This window comes from Larus michahellis, chromosome 6 (genome assembly GCF_964199755.1).
Source record: "Larus michahellis chromosome 6, bLarMic1.1, whole genome shotgun sequence".
Classification (NCBI taxonomy): domain Eukaryota; kingdom Metazoa; phylum Chordata; class Aves; order Charadriiformes; family Laridae; genus Larus; species Larus michahellis.
The window spans coordinates 29,358,585-29,385,416 of record NC_133901.1 but is presented as its reverse complement, the minus strand read 5'-3'; the positions used below and the strand labels follow the sequence as shown (position 1 = coordinate 29,385,416).

The 26,832-nt window shown below is 44.6% G+C and overlaps 1 protein-coding gene across 9 annotated transcripts in view; it reads left to right on the top strand.

Annotated features, from left to right (window-relative positions):
* LPP (LIM domain containing preferred translocation partner in lipoma) overlaps positions 1–26,832 on the top strand; it is a 339,264-nt gene that overhangs the window by 207,935 nt on the left and 104,497 nt on the right. For all 9 annotated transcript variants that reach the window (XM_074593072.1, XM_074593076.1, XM_074593073.1 and 6 more), the window contains one exon: positions 11,434–12,108. In XM_074593072.1, the coding sequence (XP_074449173.1) occupies positions 11,434–12,108 (675 nt within the window). The remainder of the gene's footprint in view (positions 1–11,433; positions 12,109–26,832) is intronic.

Here is a 26,832-nt window from a genome sequence, read left to right as displayed (position 1 = left end):
TAACCCAGGCAGACGGATAAATGAGGGAACGTTCCACTCCACTTCCCAGAAGGGGCCATCTGGGAAAACAGTTAAATTTGACCTGTTGTTGGAGCTCGTCAGCCTTTTGGAAAGGTGTACATTGGACCTAATAGGAAAATAACCTCTCTGTCACATCTGCCTGTCTTTTATGGGTTTTTTTAGTTGAGCTGTTATTTTTTTGGTGAGGCTGTATAGTTTTTCTCTGCTGCTAACCACTCAAGTTACTAACTTGAATGATTTTGTAGCCCACGGAAAATATTGGCAGATGATGGTGGGTTCTGGACCTCAAGTGAACCATAAGAAAGCAGATGTATGAACACGGAATTGTTCGCCGATGCATCTCCTCTTCTGTACTACTATTCACACGGGCTTTAAAATGTGGGGAAAAGAAGAAAAAAACCACATGGATTTCACAGGAAATAGAGGCAGTACTAACATTCGAAAACATTTATGCCCTCTGGTAGGATAATTTTTTAAATCTGGTTTAATAGAGCTTTGGAATTTGAAAAGATAAATAGGTTATAAATGCAAGCAATGCAGCAAATAAATGGAATTGTAAACAAATAACAAGTAACACAAAGTAAACCAAGTAGTGTCTGAGTGCATATGTATTTCATATTATTTTATGTGTGCATATGCACACTCTTTTAATGTTCTCTGGAATTAATAAGGGAAGAAAGCTTGCATACTCTATAAACACTCTAAAACTCCTTTGCAATTTAGTAGGAAATGAGAAGCTTTTATAGAGGTTTTAGATGTTCTTTAAATCCGTTGTTCAACACACAATAGGAAATGATAACTTTGCCATGTAAGTTTTAGAAGACTTCTCCAGAAGACTTCATGAATACATGTATTTTGTCTTGTCACTCACAGGTGCACATCCCTTGCCCTTACTCACACATCTTCCATTATACCTTTTTAATCCTTTTTTTATAATCATGATACACATCCGTGGATAGCAGCATAATCTGTATAACCCTTCAACCTGCCCGTATTTATCATGTACATGAGCTTCTTTTCCATTACAAATAGCAAGTTATAAAAGGAAGAAAAAAAACGTTTTTAAGTCTGTGGACCTTGTAATTATGATACTTAACCTTCACTAGCTTAGTAATAGCAAAAGTCATAAAAATACTTTGCTTACCCAAAGTTCTTATTTATAGGGGGGTGGGGGCTTCCCCATTGTCAGGCAGGGCAACATTTTGCCTAAATTAAGCAAGGAGACTGGTTCAGCCCGTTAGAAGGGCTCAGTTTGCTGAATGGAAACGCTTTGGACATTCCTGTGTTGCTAAGCCTTAGAGAAGGTGCTCCATAAGGAGCTTGGTTTCACTGCTCCATGTGCATAGTGACTTGTCTTCACACGGTACCGCTCTACCCTTTTTGTGGTCTTCTGTTCCAGGATTGTATTCAGTAGTTCTGTGTTTTGATGTAACCAAAGGGCTGTGGTGCACAGCTCCTTATGTAATTTACTGCTGAGTCCATGTGCCACCGATTCAGGCAGTGCAGGGGGCTGCCATTGCATGGTCCTGAGGTCCAGATTGGTGCCAATTTGTCATTTTAGTGGTAAGTTGGAAATTACAGAAATATCCCAAGACGAATTCAGGAGACATTTCATTTCTTATGACTAGCGTCTTCTGTAGCTTTTTGGCAAAGATATTTCTCATGCTGATATATGATGTTCTTGTAGATGAAGTTGCTACTACGTTTGAACTGGTCAAATGGAATTGCTTGAATAGAAGAGTTGTAATCGTAACTAGCCCTTTCAATAAATTAGGCGAAAATGATGGCCCTTGACTGTTCACCACAGCTAGAAGTATTTAGGTCAATTGTTTGCACATCTTTTAAAACTAGCCTCTCACATAGTCCTTCTCATAAATTCCAGATGATCGCTCATCAGAAAGGGAAAAACGAATAAAAAAGCTCATAGTAGTCATTGTAGTGATAATATTGGGGTAAACAAATAAAAAAGTAAATATGAAACTGCGAAGGAAAAGCAAAATTCTTCCCTGGCATAACACTGTTGTGTTTTGGAGACCAAACTTTTCAGATGTGTTCAGGCTCTTTGGAATTAATGGAGTGTTGGAAAGTGGAAACCCAGGTTGCCTAAAACACTTGACACCCATACTGAAAGCTGAACCAAGGTGTGTGTCTATAACTGCATGTGTCAGTTGTGAAAGGCTGTTTTCCATGATAAAATATTGGAGGTCAACTTGTTATCACCTTTTCTTTCGTTCACCCTCTTCTCCCTTGTGTTTCAAGCTGGGCTGTCACAAGGATTACAAAAGAGGTTGTGAACAGAAACATTTACAACTATGTTGACTCCTTTTCCACCCGTGGTAGCAGCTGAAAAACAGATCAAAGCTCAGAAGCAGTTGTGTTCTTGTAACACTTTATGGCATCTGTAAGGTATTCTCTTCATTTGAGAACCAGAGATGAACACTTTATTAGATTTCTCCTCTTCTTCTTTTGGTATAATGCCTAGGAGCAATCTGTTCAAATACCTTGATAGCTTCTGGTGATCAAGCCAACAAGCTGAATCCCATATAAACACATCTGGGAAGTATGAGTGGCTGCTGATCCGTGCACAGCCTCCGTGACACTCGCTTGTCAGCTGTAAGCTGGAAATGAGAGAATGATGAAACTGTGAAGAAAAGCTTCACCCGATTATAGTGTGTTTTCACTGAGGGTTTTAAGGTTTTGGACCAGACTTCAAAATTTTGGACTGGATTCTAAGGGCATTGTGACACCTAAAGAAATCTGTGTTGGCAACTGAGCTGTGTGCACCACACAGCAGCAGTGCAGAGGGGACTGACGTGTCCGCAGTGTGCTTGGCCTACTATCTGGACCTGCCCCTGGGCTGTGGCGGGTTGGCGGGAAGGGCTGGCGGGGCCGGGCGCGCGGCGCGGCCTAACGGCTGGGCTGAGGCGGGGAGGCTGTGGGGGGACGGGCCCTGCCTTCCTCAAAGGCCGGTCTGCTATCAGCACCAAGCCCCCCGCTGCCAAGGAGAAGGGCAGAGCGGGGAGCAGCGGGGAGGGCAAGAGGCTCAAGCCCATCCCCTGGGTGGAGAAATATCGCCCCAAAAACGTGGATGAAGTCGCCTTCCAGGATGAAGTTGTTGCTGTGCTGAAAAAGTCCTTGGAAGGTGCTGATCTTCCCAATCTGTTGTTCTATGGCCCACCTGGAACTGGAAAGACTTCCACTATTTTAGCAGCGGCTAGAGAGCTCTATGGGCCTGAATTATTCCGGCAAAGAGTCCTTGAGTTAAATGCTTCTGACGAGCATGGAATACAAGTGATTCGGGAAAAAGTGAAGGCTTTTGCTCAGCTAACTGCATCTGGAAGCCGCTCAGATGGTAAAATTTGTCCTCCTTGTAAAATTGTAATCCTGGATGAAGCAGACTCAATGACTTCAGCAGCCCAAAAAAAAAATAAAAATCGGGGAGGTCCCAGCTGACTGAAGGTTAGCAAACGTGACACCCATCCACAAAAAGGGCCGGAAGGAGGATCCGGGGAACTACAGGCCAGTCAGTCTGACCTCGGTGCCTGGGAAGGTCATGGAACAGATCCTCCTCAGTGCCATTACACGGCACATGCAGGAGAACAGGGTGATCAGGCCCAGTCAGCATGGGTTTGTGAAGGGCAGGTCATGCCTATCAAACCTAATATCCTTCTATGATAAGGTGACCCACTTAGTGGGTGAGGGAAAAGCTGCGGATTTTATCTACTTGGATTTTTGCAAAGCTTTTGACACCGTTTCCCACAGCATTCTCCTGGAGAAACTGGCTGCTCATGGCCTGGACAGGTGTACCCTTCACTGGGTAAAAAACTGGCTGGATGGCCGTGCCCAGAGAGTGGTGGTAAATGGAGTTAAATCCAGTTGGTGTCCAGTCACAAGTGGTGTCCCCCAGGGCTCGGTGCTGGGGCCGGTTCTCTTTAATATCTTTATCAATGATCTGGATGAAGGGATCGAATGCACCGTCAGTAAGTTCGCAGATGACACTAAACTGGGCGGGCGTGTTGATCTGCTTGAGGGTAAGTTGGCTCTGCAGAGGGATCTGGACAGGCTGGACCGATGGGCTGAGACCAATGGTGTGAGGTTCAACAAGGCCAAGTGCCGGGTCCTGCACTTGGGTCACAACAACCCCATGCAGCGCTACAGGATTGGGGCAGAGTGGCTCGAAAGCAGCCCGGCAGAAAAGGACCTGGGGGTGTTGGTCGACAGCCGGCTGAATATGAGCCAGCAGTGTGCCCAGGTGGCCAAGAAGGCCAACAGCATCCTAGCCTGTATCAGGAATAGTGTGGTGAGCCGGACTAGGGAAGTGATCATCCCCCTGTACTCGGCACTGGTGAGGCCCCACCTCGAGTACTGCGTTCAGTTTTGGGCCCCTCGCTACAAGAGGGACATTGAGGTGTTGGAGCGTGTCCAGAGAAGGGCTACAAAGCTGGTGAGGGGCCTGGAGGACAAACCTTATGAAGAACGACTGAGGGAGCTGGGGTTGTTTAGCCTGGAGAAGAGGAGGCTGAGGGGAGACCTTATCACCCTCTACAACTACCTGAAAGGAGGTTGTAGAGAGACGGGGGCTGACCTCTTCTCCCTGGTGACAAGTGATAGGACGAGAGGGAACGGGTTCAAGTTATGTCAGGGGAGGTTTAGATTGGATATGAGGAAACATTTTTTCACTGAAAGGGTTATTAAACATTGGACTAGGCTGCCCAGGGAGGTGGTGGATTCACCATCCCTGGAGGTGTTTAAAAAAAGGGTAGATGGGGCACTTAGGGACATGGTTTAGAAGTGTTTTTTGTCAGGGTAGGTTAAAGGTTGGACTTGATGATCTTAAAGGTCCCTTCCAACCTCAGCGATTCTATGATTCTATGATTATGAAGAAGGCCAGAAAATCCTGTATGTTGAAAATGCATCAGGTATGCTGAATGGGGGCAGTGCATCTGCCCAGGATCTCTGGACATTCAGCAACCCATCTGGAGCCCTGCCAGGACTCTAGGCATCTGTAAGTCCCAAATGAAAGGCCAGATTTGTCTTTTTCACCCAGATGTTATTTCAAACAAAAAAAGAGGATATGTTCAGGGGAAACTGGCCATACATTACCGCTAGCAAGGCAGCTTGTTCAAATACAGAATTTGAAGTCAGCAGGAGTTAGATGTGTCTGCACATCGGGAAACCCCGTAAAATGCCTGTTCACATTTTCAGGTACCTAAAGGCCTGGGCTTCAAAGCAGAGCATTTGATTTTTCTCTGAGGTTATCCTTCCCAAACTGAGGGGGAGCTGGGATCTGCTGCCTCAGGCAGGAGGGAGACTCGGCCCAGCCACTGCTCCTGGCAAGGCCGCAGCTCCAGTTCCAGTGGGAGCCACAGTTCAACATGGAGGTGGAAAAGCGGGGTGGGAAAGGGTGGCCCACCTGCGTCACTCTCCGTCATACATGGGAAATGCCTTTGCAGCCCAGCCTCTCAGTCTTGCACAGTGTGGCAGGGTCATGGCTGATCGTCTGAGCTGCTGGCACTCAGAAATCCCCTTGGTGCACAGCACTAGCTGAGCTTGAGTGGCAGTGCGCTTAATGCGGGGAAAAGGTATCTGTGCTTCTTACAGTCACATCAAAATTACCTGCTTATTGTGGAATTTGTCTCCAGTAACTTGTGCTGTCTAAATATTCAGTGACTTGTCTTGGCTGTTTTTACGCTTCTTTTACAGTCAGTGGAGTGAAGTACATTCCCCCAGTGGATGATTCATCTCCCCTGTTTTAGGCTTCAGTATTAGAATGGGATAAATGACCCCACGGAGATGCATTTCACAGAGAGCTTTAAGCACCTCCAGCTAGCCGAGGTGAATGCCAATCCACGGCGTCAGGAGAAGCCAAGTTAATTTTCCACCCTTTGCTGCCTTTCCTACCCAGGCCACCACCACTGAGCGATACTTAAAAGATTTCAGCTGGCACGTGCCTGAGCTGGCCCCGTGTTTCCGTCCAGCTTGTGCCGGTGGAGCATGCAGGAGAGTGGCTGAGTTAGGAGGAGAGATGCTGCACCAGCGCTGTCAACAGGCAGCCCCCTGGGAACGCTCCATCCTGGGTTCAGCCCGCTGGTAGTTTCCAGGTTTCAGTCTTTCGAGGAGGAAGGGTTGTTTTATTCCTCTCCTAGAGTAACAGTGCCTGAAATGCTCAAAAAAGGCAGCCCCAGCTAGAGCTGTAGTTCTCAACCTATGCTCTGCAGACCCTGGGGGTCCGTGGATCACTCTTAAGGTAACTAAGAAGAATTCAGTGAAAGGTAACTTAAAAAACCATGTTTATTGTCAGCAGATTAACTGTCTCCGTAAAGGAGCTTGTCTCTTCTGAAAAACATTTGGGGGCTGCTGAGCATAAAGGTTGAAAACCACTGAGCTGGAGTAATGTGTCTTTATATGTGATAATTTGACAGCTAAAGGGCTAAAACTATTCAACTGTACCTTTATGAAAAATGCCTGGAGAATTGAATAGAATGTGATAAACTTTGCGTTGGCATTTTTGATCCAGTCTGTGAAACTGAATAGCTGAAGGAATTCTATAGAAAACACTCTACAAATGCACAAAATAAAAGGAGAATGAAGTCCTTTTCATAAGGATTCCAGCTGACCATATAGAATCGTGCTCTTGGTGTAGACTACTGTTATTTTGTACTCTTTTTAAGATTTAACCCTGACAAATGGTATAGAATTATAGGTTCATTTCTGTAGAGCAACAGGTTTCATCCCTAGTATCAATGTGATGACTTTGTAGTTGTAGATGTACATTGAATTTAATTTAAGATCTATGTAAATAATTTCTACAGAATGAAGAATCACACAGATACTCAGGATTTTGGGTTTCCCCACAGGGTAGCTTTGAATCCAGATACTCAGCTTTGACAGTCAGACCCCTAGGGCACCACAGGTTTATCACAACACCATAGATTTATAATATGATGGTTGGTAGAAGAAACTCCTGCAAATGTTTATAAACTTTCACGGCACTTAAGAAGACAGGGCAGGAGTTACCAAGCAAAATGACTCCCCTCATGGTTACACACGGTAACTTTTTTTAGAAGTGTTTTGGGGGTTTTTTCCTCCCACATTGATTGAGTTTTACTTGATTTTGTCAGTATTGGTTCACCTTTATTTGAACTGCTGGATAATTCATTTCTGGAAGAGGCAGTACATTTAGGTACTTCCATCTGTGTTTAAACAAGGCTCTTGTGCTTTCCCCATTAAAAAAAAAAAAAAGATTTTGTATTATAATGCTTGTGGTACATGAGGTTCTGAATTTAACTCCTTCCTACTCTAGTTTCTCTTAACAACTCTGCGTTATCAGCACCTGGGGTTTCTAGTTTACTCTCCCTTTGCAAATATGAATTTGCAAGAAGGGGTTGATGGTAAGTAGCATGGTTCTAATTTGCACTTGCGAAGTGTGTCAGACAGTTTCATCTAGTGCATGGCGAGCAGAGGAAAGCCTGTCTTCCTCTGAAAACAGCCCTTAGAGGATGTCAGAGAGTGTGTTTGGCTGCGACAGTCGCTTGCAAATGCAATATGGTTTTGAAATGAGCTGTCCAGGAGCTGCTGGAGGAAGGGATGCCCGTGCTCCTCTGCATCCACCCTTTCTCTTTGTTTTGCTCCTTTTTCTTTCTCCTATTTCTGCTTGTTTTCATGCTTCTGGGCAGTCACTTGGATGTGCTTTCGGATGAGTCTACTTCGTTGTGCTTGGAGAAGTTCTGTGGACTCATTCAGATGGAACATTTGTGATAGTCATCTGTTTTGCTAGGACGGTACCCAGTGATATAGGTAGCCCTTTCCAGCTTTCTGTTCATTACTCCCTCTCCATCTACCTGGTATCTTTATAGCCTCGTCCATCCCTCCTGTCGTCCTAGTGCCTTCCAGACATCTGTTGAAATCACTCTTCCCTGTGGTGTCTGAGTACCCTTTTCTCATCCTTCCGCACATGCCTGTCCTCAGAGCAGAAATCTTTTCCATAGTTCATGCACATCTATAAAGTCTTTTCTTAATCTCTTAATAATCTAGAGGTTTGAGCCTGGGGTGATATTTGAGTGCATGGCTGGACATACAGAAGGCTGGTCTGCGGCCACCCTTCTCTCTCTCAAGCAAAAGGGCAGAGGATTTACGGTGATACCTCACCTGTGCCCTTGCTCAGAAGCTACAGCCAATTTGTGTCTCCATAAATCATCAGTGCTCCAGTAGCATTAAATTCCCTCTAACCTGTCCCATTTCTCTACTACACCACATTAACTAGCCTTACACCCTCTTCCTCCCCCTGAAGCCCAGCTTTCATCACATACTTGCCCAGCACCCTCAGAGGAATTCAGAATGAGTCACACAGGGCGCCTCTGGGGACTCCTACTGATGCAAACTTCCTCCTCCTCAAGGCAGCCTGTGGTTTGAATGCCACAACGCAGCAATACTTGTTAGCTTGAGCCTCTGCTGTGAAGTTGATGGCAAAGCTTGGTCTCTGGCCCCAGCATCCCCAGCTTGCTGCTTTCCTTCACTGGGCTTTGGTGCACGAGGGGAGACATCGTCTTTGTAGAGTCAAACCTGGGAGCTGCTTAGAGCCTTTCAGAATGCCAGACAATAGGCAGTGAGGGGTTTTTTGGAAGAAAGGGTTATTATTCGTTCCTAAGGTGTATGCCAGTGCAGGCAGGAGACTGGCATCAGCACATTAAGTGAAGTGTTATGACGATATTTATATGTAAGATTAAAGTCCCCTGGTTCTTGGGATGGAATAGACTTCAACTGCAAGAGCTTTACTTAGGAGTCTGTCATCACCTACTTCCAGAGTCTGCATTCAGAAATATAAGATGTGATGAATAGGTCTCATTTATGTTGTTTTGGTTTGGGCTTTCGCCCTCCCCCTGATAGGCCATTGTCTTTGAAACGTTATCTACCTTTTCCCTCTTCACATGGGGAAAAAAAAAGCTTTTCTGGTGGTAATTACACAGTGCTGTGTTATGGACCTTTCATCCCATTACAGTAAGTGGACAAACTACTGTCATTTACAAGAATGAAATAGGTGAGGAAATGGGAAAAGTTTCTAGCACTCCTGGGCATAAATGCCAAGCTGACATGGGAGAATAATTCCAACAGAAAGCAAATTTTCTTGCTAGCAGTGAGCACTGGTGCAGTTGTGCTCTGAAACCGGGATGGAAGAATGCCTGCTCCTTCTCAGGTGTTTCAGAAATAGAAGAATCAGGCAATATTAATGGAGGGCTACTGACCCTTAACCTGTCTGCCCTTGCATTTCAACTGAGACACGCTTCAGCTCTTCCTTGCTCTCAGTTTCAAAATATCTTCAGTGTGCCTATGTACTGCCTTGTCATGGATCTGTTGGCAAGGTCAAGGTTCGAATACATTGAGATGTTTTTTCTCCAGCAGAAATTTGCTGCCCTATTATTCCCCAGCTCTCCATACACACCTTTTACATTTCTCAAAACAGATTGATGCTCTTATTTGCCTGGGTTTTTTGCTCATTTATAATGATTCCTCATGGGAGGTTTGCTCTCATGGGAGGTTTGCCCTGAAGGTGTGCAGGAGTAAGGTCTTTACCGGTGCATCAGCAAAAATGTATTTGCGCATCACCATGGAAGAGCTACCGGTTGGGTAGTAGTAGAGCTTCCTCGTTCCTTTGGTAGACTTGCTTGTAGGCTGTGGACTAGAAGTTGAACGGTTTGCTCGTATCTCCTTTTTCTTCATATTTGGTGGTTGCCAAATATGTTGGGTTGACAAATAGGTTGGGAGGGGGGTGGTGGTGGGTGGTGGTGTCTGCCTTTCTCCGCCTTTCTCCCATCGCCCACCTTCTATGGAAGGAGAGTTTGGTACCCTTGGAGACCCAGAGAAATGGGTGGTTGAAGTTCCTCTCCAGCCACTGGCCTGGGTTGGTTTGGCAGCAATTTATTGCCGCCACCTGCTGACCAGGCAGAGGATTTCTCTGGCCCTGATAGAGCTTGTGCGTGGGGTATCCCGATGACCCCCCCACTGCTCTCTCCCTCCGCCTGTGGTCCCAGCAAGAGTGCGGTGGGGCAGTAGGCAGAGGTCAGGGTGCCTGCATAAAGCAGGAACACCTGGGGACAAATACAAGATTGGTCATTTAGGGAAAGGTGGCACGTGCCTTAGCGTGAACACAACCATTGGTGAGGACTGAGCTGTTCTGACTTTGGGCTGCTGTGAACTTGTAGGTTGTCAAGTAGATCATGGGTGAGATAAGCCCAATGCAAAAAATTTGGAAGAGGTATAATGTCATACAACTATCGTATTAAGTGCAGCAGCAAAGAAATACTGTTAAACTGCATATCTTCACTTTAATGCTTCTCTGTACAGAAAGGCATGGAATTCAGGTATACCCTTTCAGAAGAAAGGAAAATAGAGGGGGGCAAGAATTTTACCTAATTCTAAACTCCAGAAATTCAAGTTTGCTCTTGTTTGATTTAGTGAAAATCGAAGTGAAGTGAAGATTAGTGAAGATTTAATGGTAATCTGCAGTGTTCTTCAGACGCTATTTTACATTGTTAGCTCTTTAACAAAGATGTCCTTTCACACTGGTGTTTTTGGACGTGGGATTTAAATAAGAGGTAAACCAGACAAACAAGTACATTAGACAGAAGGATGTATGATGCCTATTAGGACAGTGTCACTGCACTAAATCTTTGTTTGGTGGCCAAGTTGCAGGAAGCGGCGGCCCTCTGTGAACCTTCTCCCTGACTGCCTGAGTGCTGCTGTGCCCAGGGCACTGGTGCAGGGTTACATGGCTGCCGTGGTGGGAGCTGACTTCTGAAGCTCTCGGGAATCCTGGCCCGATTTCTTGCCCTTTAATGAGCCATGTGTAACATTTGCCTTTGCTGGGGTCACTCCAGGCTTTCAACCGGCAGTGCTTAGGGGTAGAGCCAGGGACAGGGACACCTCCGTATTTCGCCTTGATCCAAGTTAATTCTTACAGCTTGGGAGCTGCTTTCAGGCCATCCCGTTTTACTGCCTCCATAGAGAATCTAATCTCATTTTCTCTGTGTCTCAAAACGGTCTTCTTTTCACAGGAATGCATGAGTTTTCCCGTAATTATTCTCCAGCGAATCCCCCTTTTTTTCACATTTATCGCTTTTTAGTTTGTTGGTTTTGCAGCAGAGGAGAAAACCCTGAGGAAAGACAAAACGCCGTGCCTGGCAGTTCTGCTCGGCTGCCGCGGCACTGTCCCTGTTCTGTCAGAGCAGGGGAAGGTTGCTATTACCATGTTATACCGTGTGGTCTCAGGTACATTCCTGCTTTCCTTAGCAGTTTGGGTTTCTGTGCAGATGTTACTGTAAGACCCCATTTCCACTTAACCTCTCGCTGCTGGACCTGACGCCCGAGTGGTCCCTCCTGCTGACGCTGCGGCTGTCTCCTCTCCTTGCTCCCTAGGGCTCCGGGACCTCCAGCAGCTCCGCCGCCACCACCCCATCCGTGTCCACCCCCGTCACCGGCCACAAGCGGATGATCATCCCCAACCAGCCTCCCCTCACCGCCACCAAGAAATCCACTGCCAAGGGCCCGGGGCAGCCGGCCCCCATCCCGGTGACTCCCGTTGGCACCCTGAAGCCGCAGCCGGTGCCGGCCTCCTACGCCACGGCCTCCACCCCCAGCCGCCCGGCCTTCAACGTCCAGGTGAGGACGGCGCAGCCCAGCCCGCACTACCAGCCGCCCGGCCCACAGCCCGCGCACTATGGCAGCCTGGGGCCCAGCCAGCCCTATGCTCCCCCGCCATCTCGCCCGCCCGGCGCCCCACAGTACGGCCCTCCACAGCCCCGCGGGCCCGACTACGGCTACACCCCGCCACCCGCCCGGCCCTCGGAACCCTCCTACGGCTATGCACCTCCACAGGGCCGCTACCAGGACCCCTACTATGGGGGTTACGGGGGAAGGAACGGCTCCGAAGCACCCTACGTGCCGCAGAGCACCTGGAAGACCGAGCCAGCGTATCCTGCCAGTAACACCGTGGGCCAGGCTCCTCCCGGGCTCTACCAGCCGCCTGGCACGAAGAAGACCTACATCACTGACCCGGTGCTGGCCCCGCAGCCACCCGCGCTGCAGCAGAAGGTAGGAGATGTGGGTGCTCACCGGCCTCCCCATGGAGCGGAGAGCCATACGGCTGACCGTGCCCTGGAACCCTTCCTGAAAGGCAGTGTGGGGGGTTAAATGGCACCTGTGGGGGCTCGGGACAAGTCTCCCTCTGTATGGCTTCTTAAAAGCTGGAAATAGGGAACTCCTGTCTGGTTTGAAAAGAGGCTTTTGTGGGGGCTTAGAAATGTCATCAGCCTCAAACAGGGAGATGGTGTCACGTGCGGAGGTGCGGTGTCACCCTGCAGGCAGGAGGGAGGTTTCAACCCTCTGACATGCCGCTATCTGAGGAGCTCGCTGTCTGCACCTCCGTACAACATTGCTGCACTTGGGTCTTCCCTCCTGGGCCCTCCCAGGATCAAACGAGAGGTTGGGTGTGAGCTCCTGCTCCATGTGCTTGCGGACACCTTCGGTGCACTGGACAAATCCCTCCTCTTCTCGGGCAGACAGGAGGTACGCAGGAGGCTGGTTTTGATTGTGGTTCAGAGTGATTGCGGAGGTTGACCTCTGGTGTGTCGCTGTTCAAAAAACACTTATCGCTGAAACCACATGGAAATGAGTTCCTACAGAGCTCAGCTCTGATTTTCCTCTCAGGTGATAGTACGGCGGGTGGCCTCCATCCACTTGAACTGGTGCCCAGACCTCATAAAATGAAGACGGTTTAAAATAGAAAGTTAAACTGGTCTGCCTGGTTTCTCTGTCTGAACTTTGACCCTGACTGGCTTTTGTCGCTTCTGCTGGTGGCCATCTCTAACGTGGCTCTGGGGGAGACATAGGCACTTTAGCTTTGTGGGGTCCTCATGGCTTTGACTCCACCAAAGAGTGAGGAAGGCCAAGCCCAGGTGGTGAACCCATCGCTGCCCAGGCCAACCCTGATTCGTGAAGAACATGTCCCTGCTCTTCAGCTTGTGAGCACTCACAGGGAAAAGGGAAAAAACTTCTGACAGAAAGTCTGTCCTTTTGGCATTTCCTTCACTAGAAGCACACAGACTGTTCTCCCTGAATTCCAGATTTCCTGATGGTGGGAACTTTTGAAGGCAAAGATGTTTCTCCAGGCAGTTTAGAGAGGGCAATAAATTACAAAAGTCCTTGAAATATTATCTACCAACAGCTAAGAAACTGCTTTTTCTCTTCTCTTCCCTTTCCTTACCAAGAAGCTAGGAGTGGGGAGAGAAGTAATAAACTCTCAGCTCTGCAGGTACACGTTATAGAGCTTAGATTGGAAAGTAGTGAAAGACACAAAATTTGCACATAGCCTTAACTGGTGTAAATTGTTGTGGTTCCAGTGGAGTCACTGAGGAAATGCTGAGGTACAGCGGATCCATATTTAGACTTTTATAGATACAAGTAGTCTTATATATATAAAAAATTTAAAATCTTTACTTCAGTCAGCATCTCTATGGAAACTCAAATCATCTCGAACCACAAACAGCACAAGCCTGTTAGTCTCATTTGCATTACAAAGCTGGAGGGACAATTTAATTTAGCTCAAGTTTGGGTTTTCATGTACGCATATATCTATATTTATATGTTCGTGTGTGTGCACGTGGCATTTGCAAATACACATGCAGAAATACTTCATATATCTTTCTATAAAAATAATTTCAGTTCTTCTGCAAAACAGACTATTATCTGCTTGGTGATAAATCCCTCCAGAACTTTCATTCCCTTCCAGCCTGCTAAATATTTCACTTTTGACTTACAACTCTTCTCTAACATATTGGCGGCAGACTCCGCTCAATTGCTGCTTTGTAATGTATATAGTTTAATTGGTGAAGAATTGAAGGTGATCTTAGAGGAAATGCTCAGTAATAAAACGCCATACGCTTTGCCAATGAAGCAGTGTTGTCCACTTTTACTGCATGCTGTTCCCTTCCTTTGCTGGCCAACTCATTCATAAAATCAACTTTTGAAACAATTCTATTTAAAGGGGTAAAAAAAGGAAGGGTATGTTAGAGCCAGATACCTCATAGGGAGAATTGCCGCTGTAATTTGACTTGTTGGCTACAATGTGAATTTTGATGTATTTTCCTACACTCAACTGGCTTCTGCATTTCGTTGTGTTTTGCCTTTTCAAGGTTGGTTTGAGGCCTTTCAGTTAAGGAAATTGATTTGAGAAGCCAGGGTAAGAAGGAGGCATTAATACATATCATGTAAAATGCAAGAAGACCTTTAGGAATTTTTCTTCTTGCAAGGGAATGATCTTAAAATATAAAACAATTTCTAAATGTATTTTAGAAAGTGCCTTCTTAATTTTGAATACACTTTGTATGCAAAATATTAAGGATGTTGTAACAAATGCATCTCAGAAGTTTATGGTCCTTAATTCTAATACATACCATGATCCATCACCGTGAGAGGTAAAATTTTTCATTAAATTTGTTTAGGGTTTTTAAAGGATAAAAAAAAATAATGGGGTTTTATATTTTGCATTCTGGCTAGGAAGAGGTTCACAGTACTGTGACTCTGTGTTTCTTTCTGCGTACTAATCGTGTTGAAGTCGCTGCTGATCCAAAATAAATCTGGATCGGTATGGGAACAGCAAATAATCTGTACTGGCTCTTAAAGCCCGCTGAGAACAATGAGTTTTACTCACACACAACACTGCGTTGCATTCTGTCCTTGGGCCAGTTATGGAAGTGAGAGTCATGCATGTGAAATCTCTGTGCATTTTAGTCTTTTGTAGCACCCCGTCTAGCATTAATGCCCAAGTCCTAGTTAGGAAATGAGCTGGTGGAGTGCATGTCCTCATTTAAACTTTCATGTGCTTCAGGGGCATTCCTGGCCAAAAACCTCCGGAGCTTTCTGCTCTGGGTGGTAGGTGGTGGGGCATCAGTGGAGTTGTAGGAGCATCAGTGGAGTTGTCAGGAGACGGTCACAGAAACATGTGACACAAACAGCTACTCTCGTGCGTTTTGCCAGTGGTGCCGTGCCTGCTCAGACCAAGTCAAAATCTGAATCCTGTCTCTTAACTTCTCCTTTCCCAAAGGTCAGAGAGCACAAGACTGGGGTGTGTTATTAGGTACGCTGATTTCTGGCACCAAGGTGTCCACAGTAGAAAACAAAAATGGCAAAGCCAGTTTCTGACATGCAGAATTCCTGCAAGTTTGCCCTGTGGCCAAAACAGACTTGACAGAACTCTCACCAGTGTCATCAAATGTTTCTGTGCTGGTCTGGTTAAGATGCCAGATACCCTTGTCAAGCTCTCATATCTCCAAATATGTCTAGGTCCTTTCACTGTTTTTTGGTCATGTTTGAGTATTTTTGAGGCACTATTGCATGTCTCCCAGGTGGCTTTGTGGACCATTCAGGGAGCTCATGTGGCTGCTGGTGTATTTGAGGGGTGGCCACTGTAGACACCTGGGAGGTCTGTCCTTCCTAGATCTCTGATCCCTTGAATTCTCCTGCCTTTTTCTGAATTTATTCATAGGCCTGGGGAACCACATTCCCTCCCAAAGGGACCTGCACATTTTTGGCATCTAGACTGGGTGCCACTGAAATCACTTGAGACAGCTTGTGGTTTTTGTCCAGGATGGTGGAACTCTTAACAAAAACATTGATCTCTTGAGAGTGATCTGTCGATTTGGGGAGGACAAAAGTGTCTTGTAGCTCTGATTTACTGTAGCATCCAAATCTGTGCTCCTTTGCTGCAGATTTGCTGGAAGGAGTAAGGGAGCAGTGTCCCTTTGGTGCTGTGTCTGTTCTCACTGACATGCCACAAGTGTACGAGTTCCATAACGTGCTTAGCCCACACCAGCCACGAGCCCTCTTGTCTCCATTTACATATATACAGGCATGGGTGCATACGGAGTATGACCTCCTCTCCAGACAGCCCTTCAGTGTCGTGCACCATTCCAGGTGAGCGCCGTGGAAATTAAGTGGGGAGACAGCTGGAAATCAGGAGGTAAAATTAACGAGGCAGCTTATGCTTTTGGCATGGTTTAGGTGGTGGTGGCTGCTCGTGACGAGCAGACCTCAACCACTGCATTGTTTCTGCACTGCTGGCGGTGGTGTTTCTTTGCTGCCTGCTGCAACCAGCATCGACATGGTCTCATGAAGCTTGCAGTGCCCAAAAGGGGACTGTGACGGCTTGCTGCTTTCTCATTTTACACAGCTTTTGTCAGTTTTTCCACTGATTTAATACCTGTGATGGAGACATTCACTTGGAAGTTTCATCTTTGCCTCAGAAACATCTACTCACCAGTGTTCTTTGCTATGACTGATGCACTTCTCTTGTAGTAGTTTAATAATTTTTACAGTCTGCCATCACTCACATAAAGTAGATACCTCCGGCACTTGTGTTTGAACTGAGACTAATGCTCTTGCTGTTTGCTGTTAATCTAGTGACTAGGAATTTTTTGTTCTCTGCAGATGAACAAATGCAATCTGCCAGATTCCCTCCTGCTGTCACAGGGATATATTCTTTCTATAGCATTGCTTTTTGCTTGTGGAGAGAGGCAGGCAGCTTGCTGTACATTGCCTGCCTCCCCCTAAGTGTCTTCTCCCCCAGAATCTCATATCTGCACCCAAGTGTCCTCTTTCCCAAAGTGACGTATCAAATATTTTCACTGAATGGGATTCAGAGACAGCGTAAAATGATGGCTGAGGTTGGTTTTCTGTCAGTGTGAGTCAGTGGCTTCCCATAGTTCTAAAATGCTAAAATGAAGCAAACCCAAATAAAATAAAAAAGGCTTATTTAAGATATTCTACTTTGGCATTTAATGAATTACAGAAGACACAAAGCTAATGTAAAAAGAAATAAAAGGTGAAATTCCAAAATTCAGAGTTGAATTTGTGATTTCAACGTGACATTTCAAAATTTCCAGATGAATATGCAATTCCTTTTTACCCTGAGAATAGCAACAAATGTCAAAATGTTGACATTCTTCACAAAACAGTAATTCCGAGTTCTAACCAGCACTAGCTGTATATCAGCTGCTGACTCTGTCATTGCTTCTGGGTGGATTAAATTAAATGCTGTTGCTTCTGTTAAAACAAGGAGGAAGGGAAGAAGGCAGTGATGTCTAAAAATGAGATGAGAAGCTCAGAGTTCGGACTTGGTGGTACTCTGTGTCATTGACAATGGTGTTTTCCTCTTCAAGGTATTATAAATCTCTACATCAAAATCTTTGCGGATTTCTTCAGGATTTTCGGGTGAAAAGGTGCTGGCAGTAGGTTGCAAAGAAGTGTTTTCAGAATGATGTGCTTATCCCGACTGCAGGAATCCGACATCATCTGGTTTATACCCTAAACTTTTGAAAGAGACCAATTCTCCAGCTTGAAATGTGTTTAACATTTTCATTTCAGAACTTTACTGTTTGTTCTTTGTGTTATATTTTTATTATTTAAGCACGCCATATACTAGCAGGAACCAGCTGATGACAGAGCAATTAATCAGATTTTTCTCTTAGGAATCATATATTTGAGCTGCCTTCCTGAAATAGAGAAACAAACGAGTTGCCAAACAATTACCTTGAAGTTAAAGATAACAGGGAGCCTGCAGTTGCAGGAGTAAGTCAGGTCAGCATATACTGAGAAACCAACTTAAATTTACAGCTTCAGGATGCAACTTTTGCAGCTTTAGCTTTTAGTCGGCCACAATGGGTTAGTAATATAAGAGGAATAATTGAGAAAGAGGCTTTTGGCATAATACCTGGATGTTCTTTCTTGCTCCTTCTTAAAATAAGCTGAGGACAATGCCTCCATACATGATAAGGCATTGGGCAACCTTGAAGTTAATTAAGGGCTCTGTTTCTGTGCTGTTTAACTCTTGATAACCAAGTGTCTACCTTGATAAATACTGCCAGATCATGTTACAGCCTAACAGATAAGGATTTTGTATCTGAAGCCATAAAATGTAATGAGCGTGTATTTACCTATAGGTGGAAAGGAATATCTGTTGGGGAAGCTGGCTGGTTTGTGAGCAACAATGCTTGCCTGGGGCTGGCTGAGCTGGGGTCTCTAGTGGGCAGCCTGGACTGGAGCACAATGAGGCAAGGACGGTTGGCCTTGCTACTGGTTTACAGTTTTCAGTCCAAAAAGCATCACCCATAAAAGCGAGTGCCACTTAATTTGCAGGCATACTCTGGCTGTTGTGTGTGATGGTGCTTCTGATTATTGGAGGAGCTGTTCCCTTCCATTTTAAAATACACTCGAGCCCAACCACATCGTAATTCTTCCAAAGCCAAGGCACCGGAGCATGTGGTGAAGGTGGTGTTCTATCAAATAACCTCTGTGTTATTATCATTTATTGCAGTGAAGTTAGGACATGAATGGGTGGGGAAACTTGCCCATGATTAGGCACCAATCGATTACAAGAGCTGAGGAGAACAAGGAGCATCTTAGTGTCATTGGGTGACTTGTCTGTTTGAGGTGAGAAGGGCTCTGGCTGACCTGATGGTGATGCCAGTGTTAAGCCAAGGAACTGCTCACGATAGTGATACTTTGGGTGATGTGATATTTTGGTCATGTCATTTGGAGTGGATCATCCTACATTTGGGTGATGTTCCCACTGACCTCTGTGAAGCATATTTGTGGTTTTAATCCACTTCTTAATGGCATGTGTACACATAGAATCATAGAATGGTTCAGGTTGGAAGGGACATTAAAGATCATCTAGTTTCAACCCCCCTGCCATGGTCAGGGACACCTCCCACTAGACCAGGTTGTCCAGCCTGGCCTTGGAAACTTCTAGGGATGGGGCATCCACAGCTTCTCTGGGCAACCTGTTCCAGTGCCTCATCACCCTCATAGTGAAAAATGTCTTCCTTATATCTAATCTAAATCTACCCTCTTTCAGTTTGAAGCCATTACCTCTCCTTCTATCACTACATGCCCCTGTAAAAAGTCCCCCTCCAGCTTCCTTGTAGGCCCCCTTCAGATACTGGAAGGCTACTATAAGGTCTCCGCAGACCCTTCTCTCTCCAGACTGAACAATCCCAACTCCCTCAGCCTGTCTTCATAATTATGAACACCCCATTGTTTCAGAAGACTGTGATGAGAAAGGGAGGTGCAATCACCCCTCTATGGTAATACTTTTTTAAAACTTTGAATCTGAGCATCGCACCCAAAGGTGGACATGCTATAGTAATGGTTTGTTACTAAAGCATCAGTTTGTGTAGGGAGCTGTGTACAATTTAAAAGACGATTAATTTCTCCATTGATAGGCGTGGTTGTCCACAACTAGACTCTTGGGTCTAGTACTTCTATGAGCAGCCAAGTTAGGAAATGGTCAAGATGCATAGCGAGCAGGGCAAGCCATGTAGGATCCCACCTAAAACAGATATTCAGTTATAAAGAGTGTAAAGTAGTCTATAATGGCTGCTGATATAATGTTTTTTTTTCTTCCAAGAGCAGTGTTAAGAAATAATTAATAGTATATGGTTACATTTACTGATCATAAATGTACTGGTACTAAACTAATTTAGGCCCCCACATAATGGGCTTCCTGTTAAGATTTACCTCTGGATAACTAGAACGAAACACAATGTAGTAAATTAAATAGCAGCCTTTGGGGGGGGGGGGGGGGAAGTTTTTTATAAAAAAGGAAGAGGTTTCCTATCACAAGCTGAGAGAACTTCTGCAAGGCAAACAGAATCTGCAATTATACTGACAGTTTTGTTCTTAAATGAAAATAATAGTGAATTATGAAGTTGTAAAATTGTTTTCACAACAATATTTTGTTTTTATAACTCATACTATTTCACTTAGTAGCTGCCTGGCTCCAGAGCAAGTTACATAACATGATATTATGAATATGGTGCCTCAACTTTTTGTCTAGGGAATTAATTTAAGGGCTCTAAATTTTCCAGTCACATTTTCTCCTTTGTTCCAGACGCAGTGTATTCTCTCTGCTTGAAAAAATATCAGATGAACTGTGTCTTGCTTGTACCAGAGTAGTACTCATATGCCTCTTCATCCACACTAATAGGGCAGTGACTTAGTTTTACATGGATCCTCAAAATAGTCTAGATTGAAATGTGCTGTCTGAAGTCAGCTACATAAAACAAATTAGAAGAGTGGAGCTGCTGTGTGTTAGCTGATCAATCTAGCATTAGCAAGGATTTTCCACCGTGTGGTTTAGCACCAGCGCAGACAGATGAATTATTATTACTGTCAGTATCACTCATCCCCCCCAATTAAATCTTTTTCTAAACAAACAAACAAAATTTCCTCAAATGAATTGGCAGTGACTTAAACTGACATATTAGGATTACTTTAGTCATCAGTAAAATGGAACCACACCTGAGCTAGAATAGGGCAGATTAGCTGTAATAATTTTTATCCCGTTGTTGCCTAGTTAGACTCTATTTTACCAACACCTGAAGGATATATTTTTCAGGGGTTTCCTCCAGCTTTGTGAGAGCTGGTCACTCATTAAATGAATAACCTTCTTTTCTGTTGTTGCTTGAGAGAGCTTGAAGTGAAAACTCGTGGCTTTTTCAGGGAAAAAAATGGCGTAAGTGGCTAAGGAAGCTCCTGCGGTGTGTATATTCCACTGAGGGATTCCTTCTAGGCTGTCACCGGGAAGCCCGGTGGGTTTTATTTTTCAGTCTTAGCTGGCGACAGAAGAAATCTCCCATGAAGAAGTTCCCTGTAACATTTGTACTCTTGTAAAATTCAGTTTCATGAGTATCTTGCAGATGTAAAGTCCCAAGTGGCTATCGTGTTCTTCTGGTCTGAGGATCAGCATCAGAGAGGTGCCCTGCGCCTCCTTCTCCAGCTTCTGTTAAAGAAGGCTCTTCTGTTTCCTTTGCTGCATCAAAGTCCTCTCTCCCTTGTGTTAAGCAACTCTTATTTGTGACCTCTCTTCCTCCCGGCTGCGTCCCAAGAACGTGGTTTAGAAAGACATCAATTCTTGCATGGCCTCATTTGAATACTTCAGTTAAAACTTTCTCCTGAACCCATTTCCTTAACTACATTTCCCATAATCTAGGTTCTTCACGTGACTTCTACGTGTTTCCACATCATTTTTCCTGAGGGTGGTTGTCCCCCAAGGCTTAAGCTTAAAATTGGGGCTTTTGCTGCTGTTGAATTTCCAGAACACTGAGCAAGTGGTAGATGAGTCTTTCCAGTAGATTTTAAGTACAAAGAAACAACGCAGTTGTATTGCAGGCAAACGTGGCCCTGTAGATAACAGAGAGTGTTGGAAATTCATGTGCTTGTTTCTTTGTGAGATTGCTCACCACTAAATACGTCCAAATATAGTTTTCAAATCTGAATTCAGCTTCCCGCCCACCTTTCTTTACCCTTTCACCATCAGGTCACCTTCTGGTGAATAAATACAGCACAGCAATTAAAACCGTATGTGCAATTAAAAGAAATTCAGCATAAATTTAACCAGGATGAAGATAAGAAAGGTAAAAGGATAAAGACAACTGGAAGCTCAGTTCTGTGTGACCTGCTTTTGAATAAACAACATTATATTCCACAGTCAATTATCCAAAAAGTACAATGTGTTCTGTTGCCAAAAAAAGGTTGTCAGATAGAAGTGGTTAGTCAAAAGGACACATGCACTGGAGTGAACATTAGTCTATTGTACTCAGTATAATATTATACAAACAGGGCTGGTTTGTTGCTGGCTTCTTTTTTTTTTTTTTTTTAAATTTTTGACCACAGATGAGATTATGCAGCTTTTTAATATTATTTCATAAACATCTAATTGCAGGCTTCAGCAAGAGGTGCAGGCATTGCTAGGGAAATCAAATAAGGTATGCTCCGTGCAGCCCAATAATAAGGCTTCCAATACAAAAGTGGAAAAACAAGTCATTAGTTACAACCATCGAACGGAAGAGGTCTAATGGGAGCCACAGGATAAACATTCCATTTTATTATGTCTTCGTTATATGTTTTGCAAGACTTCGTGGTTATAAATTAAAATTGCTTTTTGCAGCAGTGGCTGTAAAAAGTTCAAAATCTGTGAATGTACCTATTATTTTTATTTATGCCACAGCAGGCTGCTAGCAAAATTAACTTTTTTTTTCCTCCTGTTTGTTAGTTACAAGATTACAAATGTGTATCTGCAAGCAGCACTCAAAAATTCCCCCCCCCCCCCTTTTTTTTCTTTAAATCAAGATGGCATCAATTTAAAGTGGGAGAGAAAAAGGGGGGAAACCCAAACGCCTCAGATAAAAATAACTTCTTCACCATTATGCAAGTTGGTAGGGTCTGGGGGCTGGTCTTTGTTTAGAAATTCAAATTAACGCTAGCGAAAGCCTACAGACTGTGTACTTTGACAGATGAGACGGGGTTTATACTTGAGACCATGTCGCTGACAAAGCAGAAGACTTTCCAGGGCTCTCCTTCAGTTGAACTGGCAGTCTCGAAGACCCTGATTACCAGCAGAAAAAGCAGTGTTAGAACAGGATTTTCCCATGCTGCCTCCTGCCTTTGGAGCAGGCGGGAGACGTGCTGCTGCGTGAGGGAATGCATTCAACCTCTGACTCCCCGCTCCAGACTCTTTTCTCAACCTTCCAGCAAAACAATTAATTTTTTTTGGTTTTTAATTCAGCTTTTGGAACTCACTGCCCCAGGGTAACAGCCAGAGCAAGAGATTTGTGGAATGGGTGTTTGTGGTGGTTGGAAACATCTGTTTCTCCTTTTAAAAACGATACAAAGGACATGCAGTTGTAAACTCTCATCAACCCTTCTCTTTAGGAGTTAATCATTAACGGTGGGACCATAGGCAGCTGCTTCTGTCGAGGACAGGCTATCCCCTACCTGTGCATCCTACCTGTGATCGGTTGCTTTCACCTTGCAAATCCCAAGTGTCAGCAAATTATTTCTGAGCTGTACTTCCCCCTCATCTATGAAAGCCTGTTGTCGGAAGCTTAAATTCATTATGTGGGGGCCTGTACGTCCAAGGGAGGGAAAAAAAAATGGTATGCAAATTAAAAAAGGCAGAAAACCACTGCCCTAGGTACTTTCCTACTCTTTCACATTAGCATTCCCCATGGGCCGTTAAGGAGGCCAGCCGAGGTGGTCTCGCTTGGGCTGGGAATTCCTGCTGTAGGGGAGGATGAGGTTCATGAGCATCTTTCTCCAGGGACTGGACCGAAAGAGCCTCCAGGCAGGGACCACAGCACATGGCTAGGATGGATGAGATCAAAGCAAAAACTGCTATGTCCTTCTGAGTCTACACAGTGCTGCTGCTCCCTGGTTATCACCATTGTCATTTTTCTAATGTTGTTTTATAATTGTTCTAAATATGAGATAATGCCAAGAAATCAATACCATGGGACCTAATTGTTTTTCTGTCATCGGGAAATTAATTTTTAAAAGCGTGTTTAGAGCTGAGGGACCTGTTTTAGAGTAGAAACCTGAATTTTTCTACACAAGCTGAGTTCCTGCAAACTTTGCCTCCTACTGTGCTGACAGTTTCTGAGAAATTATTTTATTTCCCATTTTAGGTGTTGGACAGTGACTCAGTGTGCCCTGGAAATACTATCATTCTAGCAATTTTCTCATGTGGTAGCTCAGCTTAATGTTAGAGAAATGGGTAGTTATGAGACCAGACATTGTAACGTCGGACTTAGGTTCTAAAAATAAATGTTTGGTTAACTTTTAGTTGTCAACAACTTTTCTACTGCCACACATCCTAGAAAATGGAATAAGTGGCCTCATGCAATTGCAGGCACTCTCTGTGGTCAACTGAAGTTTCTGTAGAAGGTTAAATACGCTGGTAATACAGATAAATGCTGTGGCCGCTCTTGCCATGTAGTATGTACGCCCTGCTGTATAGAAGTTTGAGAGCAAAAGAGTTAGCTGTTTACTTAGAAGAGGAAGTGGGGGTCTAGGCCTTGCTAGCCTGATTTCTCAAATGTCTCCTTTCTGGCTCTAGGCTAGGTGGGTTAACCTTTTTCCCTCATAGTTTCCTCTGTAAAACGGGTATAATGTTTGCCTCCTGTATCACAGTGGGGATTTTGAGACTTGATTGTCTGCGAAGTAGTTTTAAAGTCTATAAATGCAAAGTATTCAAATTTTCTATGTGAAAGGCAATTGAAATCATGTGCAGAGCCTCTCACAGCAGGCACAGTGGTTATTTGCAACGAAGGATATTTCTGCACCTTTGTATGGAAACGAACAAAAGACCTCTCTTAAATGTGTGGCTATTAAAAACAGGTAACTTTCAGCATTTACGTAGTGTTTTATATTTTCAAAGCCCTCTTATGAATCCTAAGTAAGTACTTTGTAAAGCCTCTGAAAGGCATGTGGCAATATCCTGCTTTTATGGTCATTTCCCCATACTCACAGAGGAAAAAAGTAACTCAGCTGAGCTCACATGGGTGGCAGCCACATGGCTTTCCCTTCCATCATTCTGCGTCTTGATGCAGTGACGGAGGGATAGCTAGGTACCTGTGCGAAGGAGATAAAAAGGTTGTCTCAGAGGTGGACAATGAATTAATTAACCAAGTCATATTGGTTTATGGATGAATTAGCTTTAGGACAGTGAGGTATATACACGCTGGCTTTGAGGAACGGTGCTGTGTTCTGACCTTGTCTGTATCTAAGTGTTTCAGTGGGATTTAGGATGAATGTGGCCCAGTCTCTCATCTGCTGACTGGGAATAGACGGTGCCTTGCAATGGCATAAGTCCCTGTTTTATTTCATTGCCAAACATGGGGAAAGACCAGTGAGATCAGGCATGACTACTAGCATCCTGGGCTTTTCTGTTACTGAAGCATCTGCATGTTTTATGGTGAACCAGACGTAAAGAATGCGGGAAATGAGAAAGAGGATAAATGTCGTTGCCCAGTTTTCAGGGTTGTTCAATCACTTTCCTTTGGTGTTCAATCTGGGATGGTTCGTCTGACATTTGGTAGCCACGTTATGCCCCATTCAGTTTTAGAAGGCTGTAAAACAAACTCATTCATGAAAGGAGCTGTTTTGCAGCTGGAGTCAGGCTATCTCCATACAGTAATTCCAGCTGTTGGGAGTTTATGAGACGAGACGCCAGGAATGGAACCATGCAAACATCCAAAGAAGCCGCAGCAGATATGACACCACATATAGGAAGCCTGTATACAGAATATATATGGAATAATATTTTAGCGGTGAGTTTGATCTATCCTATGAAGGCACTTCAGTTGTAATGTACAGGCTGCCATTTTGTGATAGGTATATTCGACCAGAGTGATATCGGTATAGCTGTATTAACTTTGGAGCAACTATGTTGATTTAATAACAGCTGGGAGTATAGATCAGAGGCTAATGTAGTGTTTGTCATCTGGGGTTCTCAAGCAACAACTAAGAGACTGAGTAAATCAGAGTAGCTTCTTTTATTCTCTTACTCCCAGCCTGCATAAAACAATTGCACACTGAAGCTAATTTTGGTGTTCCCATGACTTTACAGTTATCTCTAGGGAATCGACACCTTATACACGGTGGTATGTGGAAGAGCTTGGACTGGTGTATACTAACTAGCTTTAAGATTTTCCTAAACTTTCTTTTGTGAGACATTAATTCTGAGCAAACAAGACATTTTACTTCCCATGTAACAAGGTATCCATGTATGAGTTCTGGTAAAGAAGCAGGAAGAGGAATGTGGTAACAGAACAGCTCTAGGTAAATGACACCCCACAGTGGATACCCATCCATTTCTGGGGAGGTTTGCTGTAGCTTTCAGAGTGGGATGTGGCTGATCTGGGTTGTTTGTGCACTGACGCCACCAGTGATGTGGGACTGGTCAGAAAGGCCTGCTGGCAGTATAGGTAGAGGGCAAAGATAGGTGTCAGAATGGGTTGGTTGTGAACATGCATCCTCGCAGATAAAAAGCAGAAGTAATGTTGAAAAATTGGGCCGTTTGTACAGATATGTGTTTCCTCCTAAGCTTTCTTTCCAAGCCCACTACTCCTGATTTTTCCCAGAAGGATTTCTCTGTATCTCACATCCTATTTTTCTTGGAGAGAGGTTTTTTCCTCTTCTCTTATGCGCTGCACAAGAGGCAGCTGTTCACTTCTCCTCAGCAATGAATATATACAAGGTCTGTGTGGGAAGTTCAATATACAAGGTCCAGAGCATTGTGATGACAGTGAGCAAGGCAGCTACACTGAGCTTTTGCTGATGAGAGTTTATTGCCGTTGGTTTCCTATCAGCTCATATCTGCCTCAGCTGTTCTGCAGATGCCTTTCTTCCCCAGCACTGATTTTTCACTTGAATTGCAGGAGATTGTGATTCCTCGGAAAAGGTGTGCAGCTTTTCTCAGACCTGAGTGATTGCCACTGGATAGATTTAGATGGCAGGAGCCCAAGAGATTTGAGTGCTGGGAAAACCATGAGGACTCATAAATCAGGAGACTACCAGATTGAATATAAAAACCTACCTGACACAAGGAAGCAACCTGGCAACTGTCTGACATACATTGAGTCTGGGGTTTGCTGTGGGATGTTAACACCCACATGCATGTGGGCAAATATCAGCCGGGTAATTGCACTTCAAGAGCTCTACCTATGTTCTTGGTGTTGGCTGTTCACCTGTGATCACCAGTGATTTCTGCTCCTTCTGTGCCTCCTATCCAAGAAGTTCAAAGTACTGTAATACTGAGGACTTCAACTTACGGCCTTCAGCTGAACATGGGCAATGAGTAGTTTTCACCCAAAATGTGGGTTAGTTTAAGTGGCCTCATGTCGGTCTTTAGCACACTCTCATCAAAGAATTTGCCAGCTTGGTTTGACAGCTTGAACCCAATATTACCTTCCTTTTCCC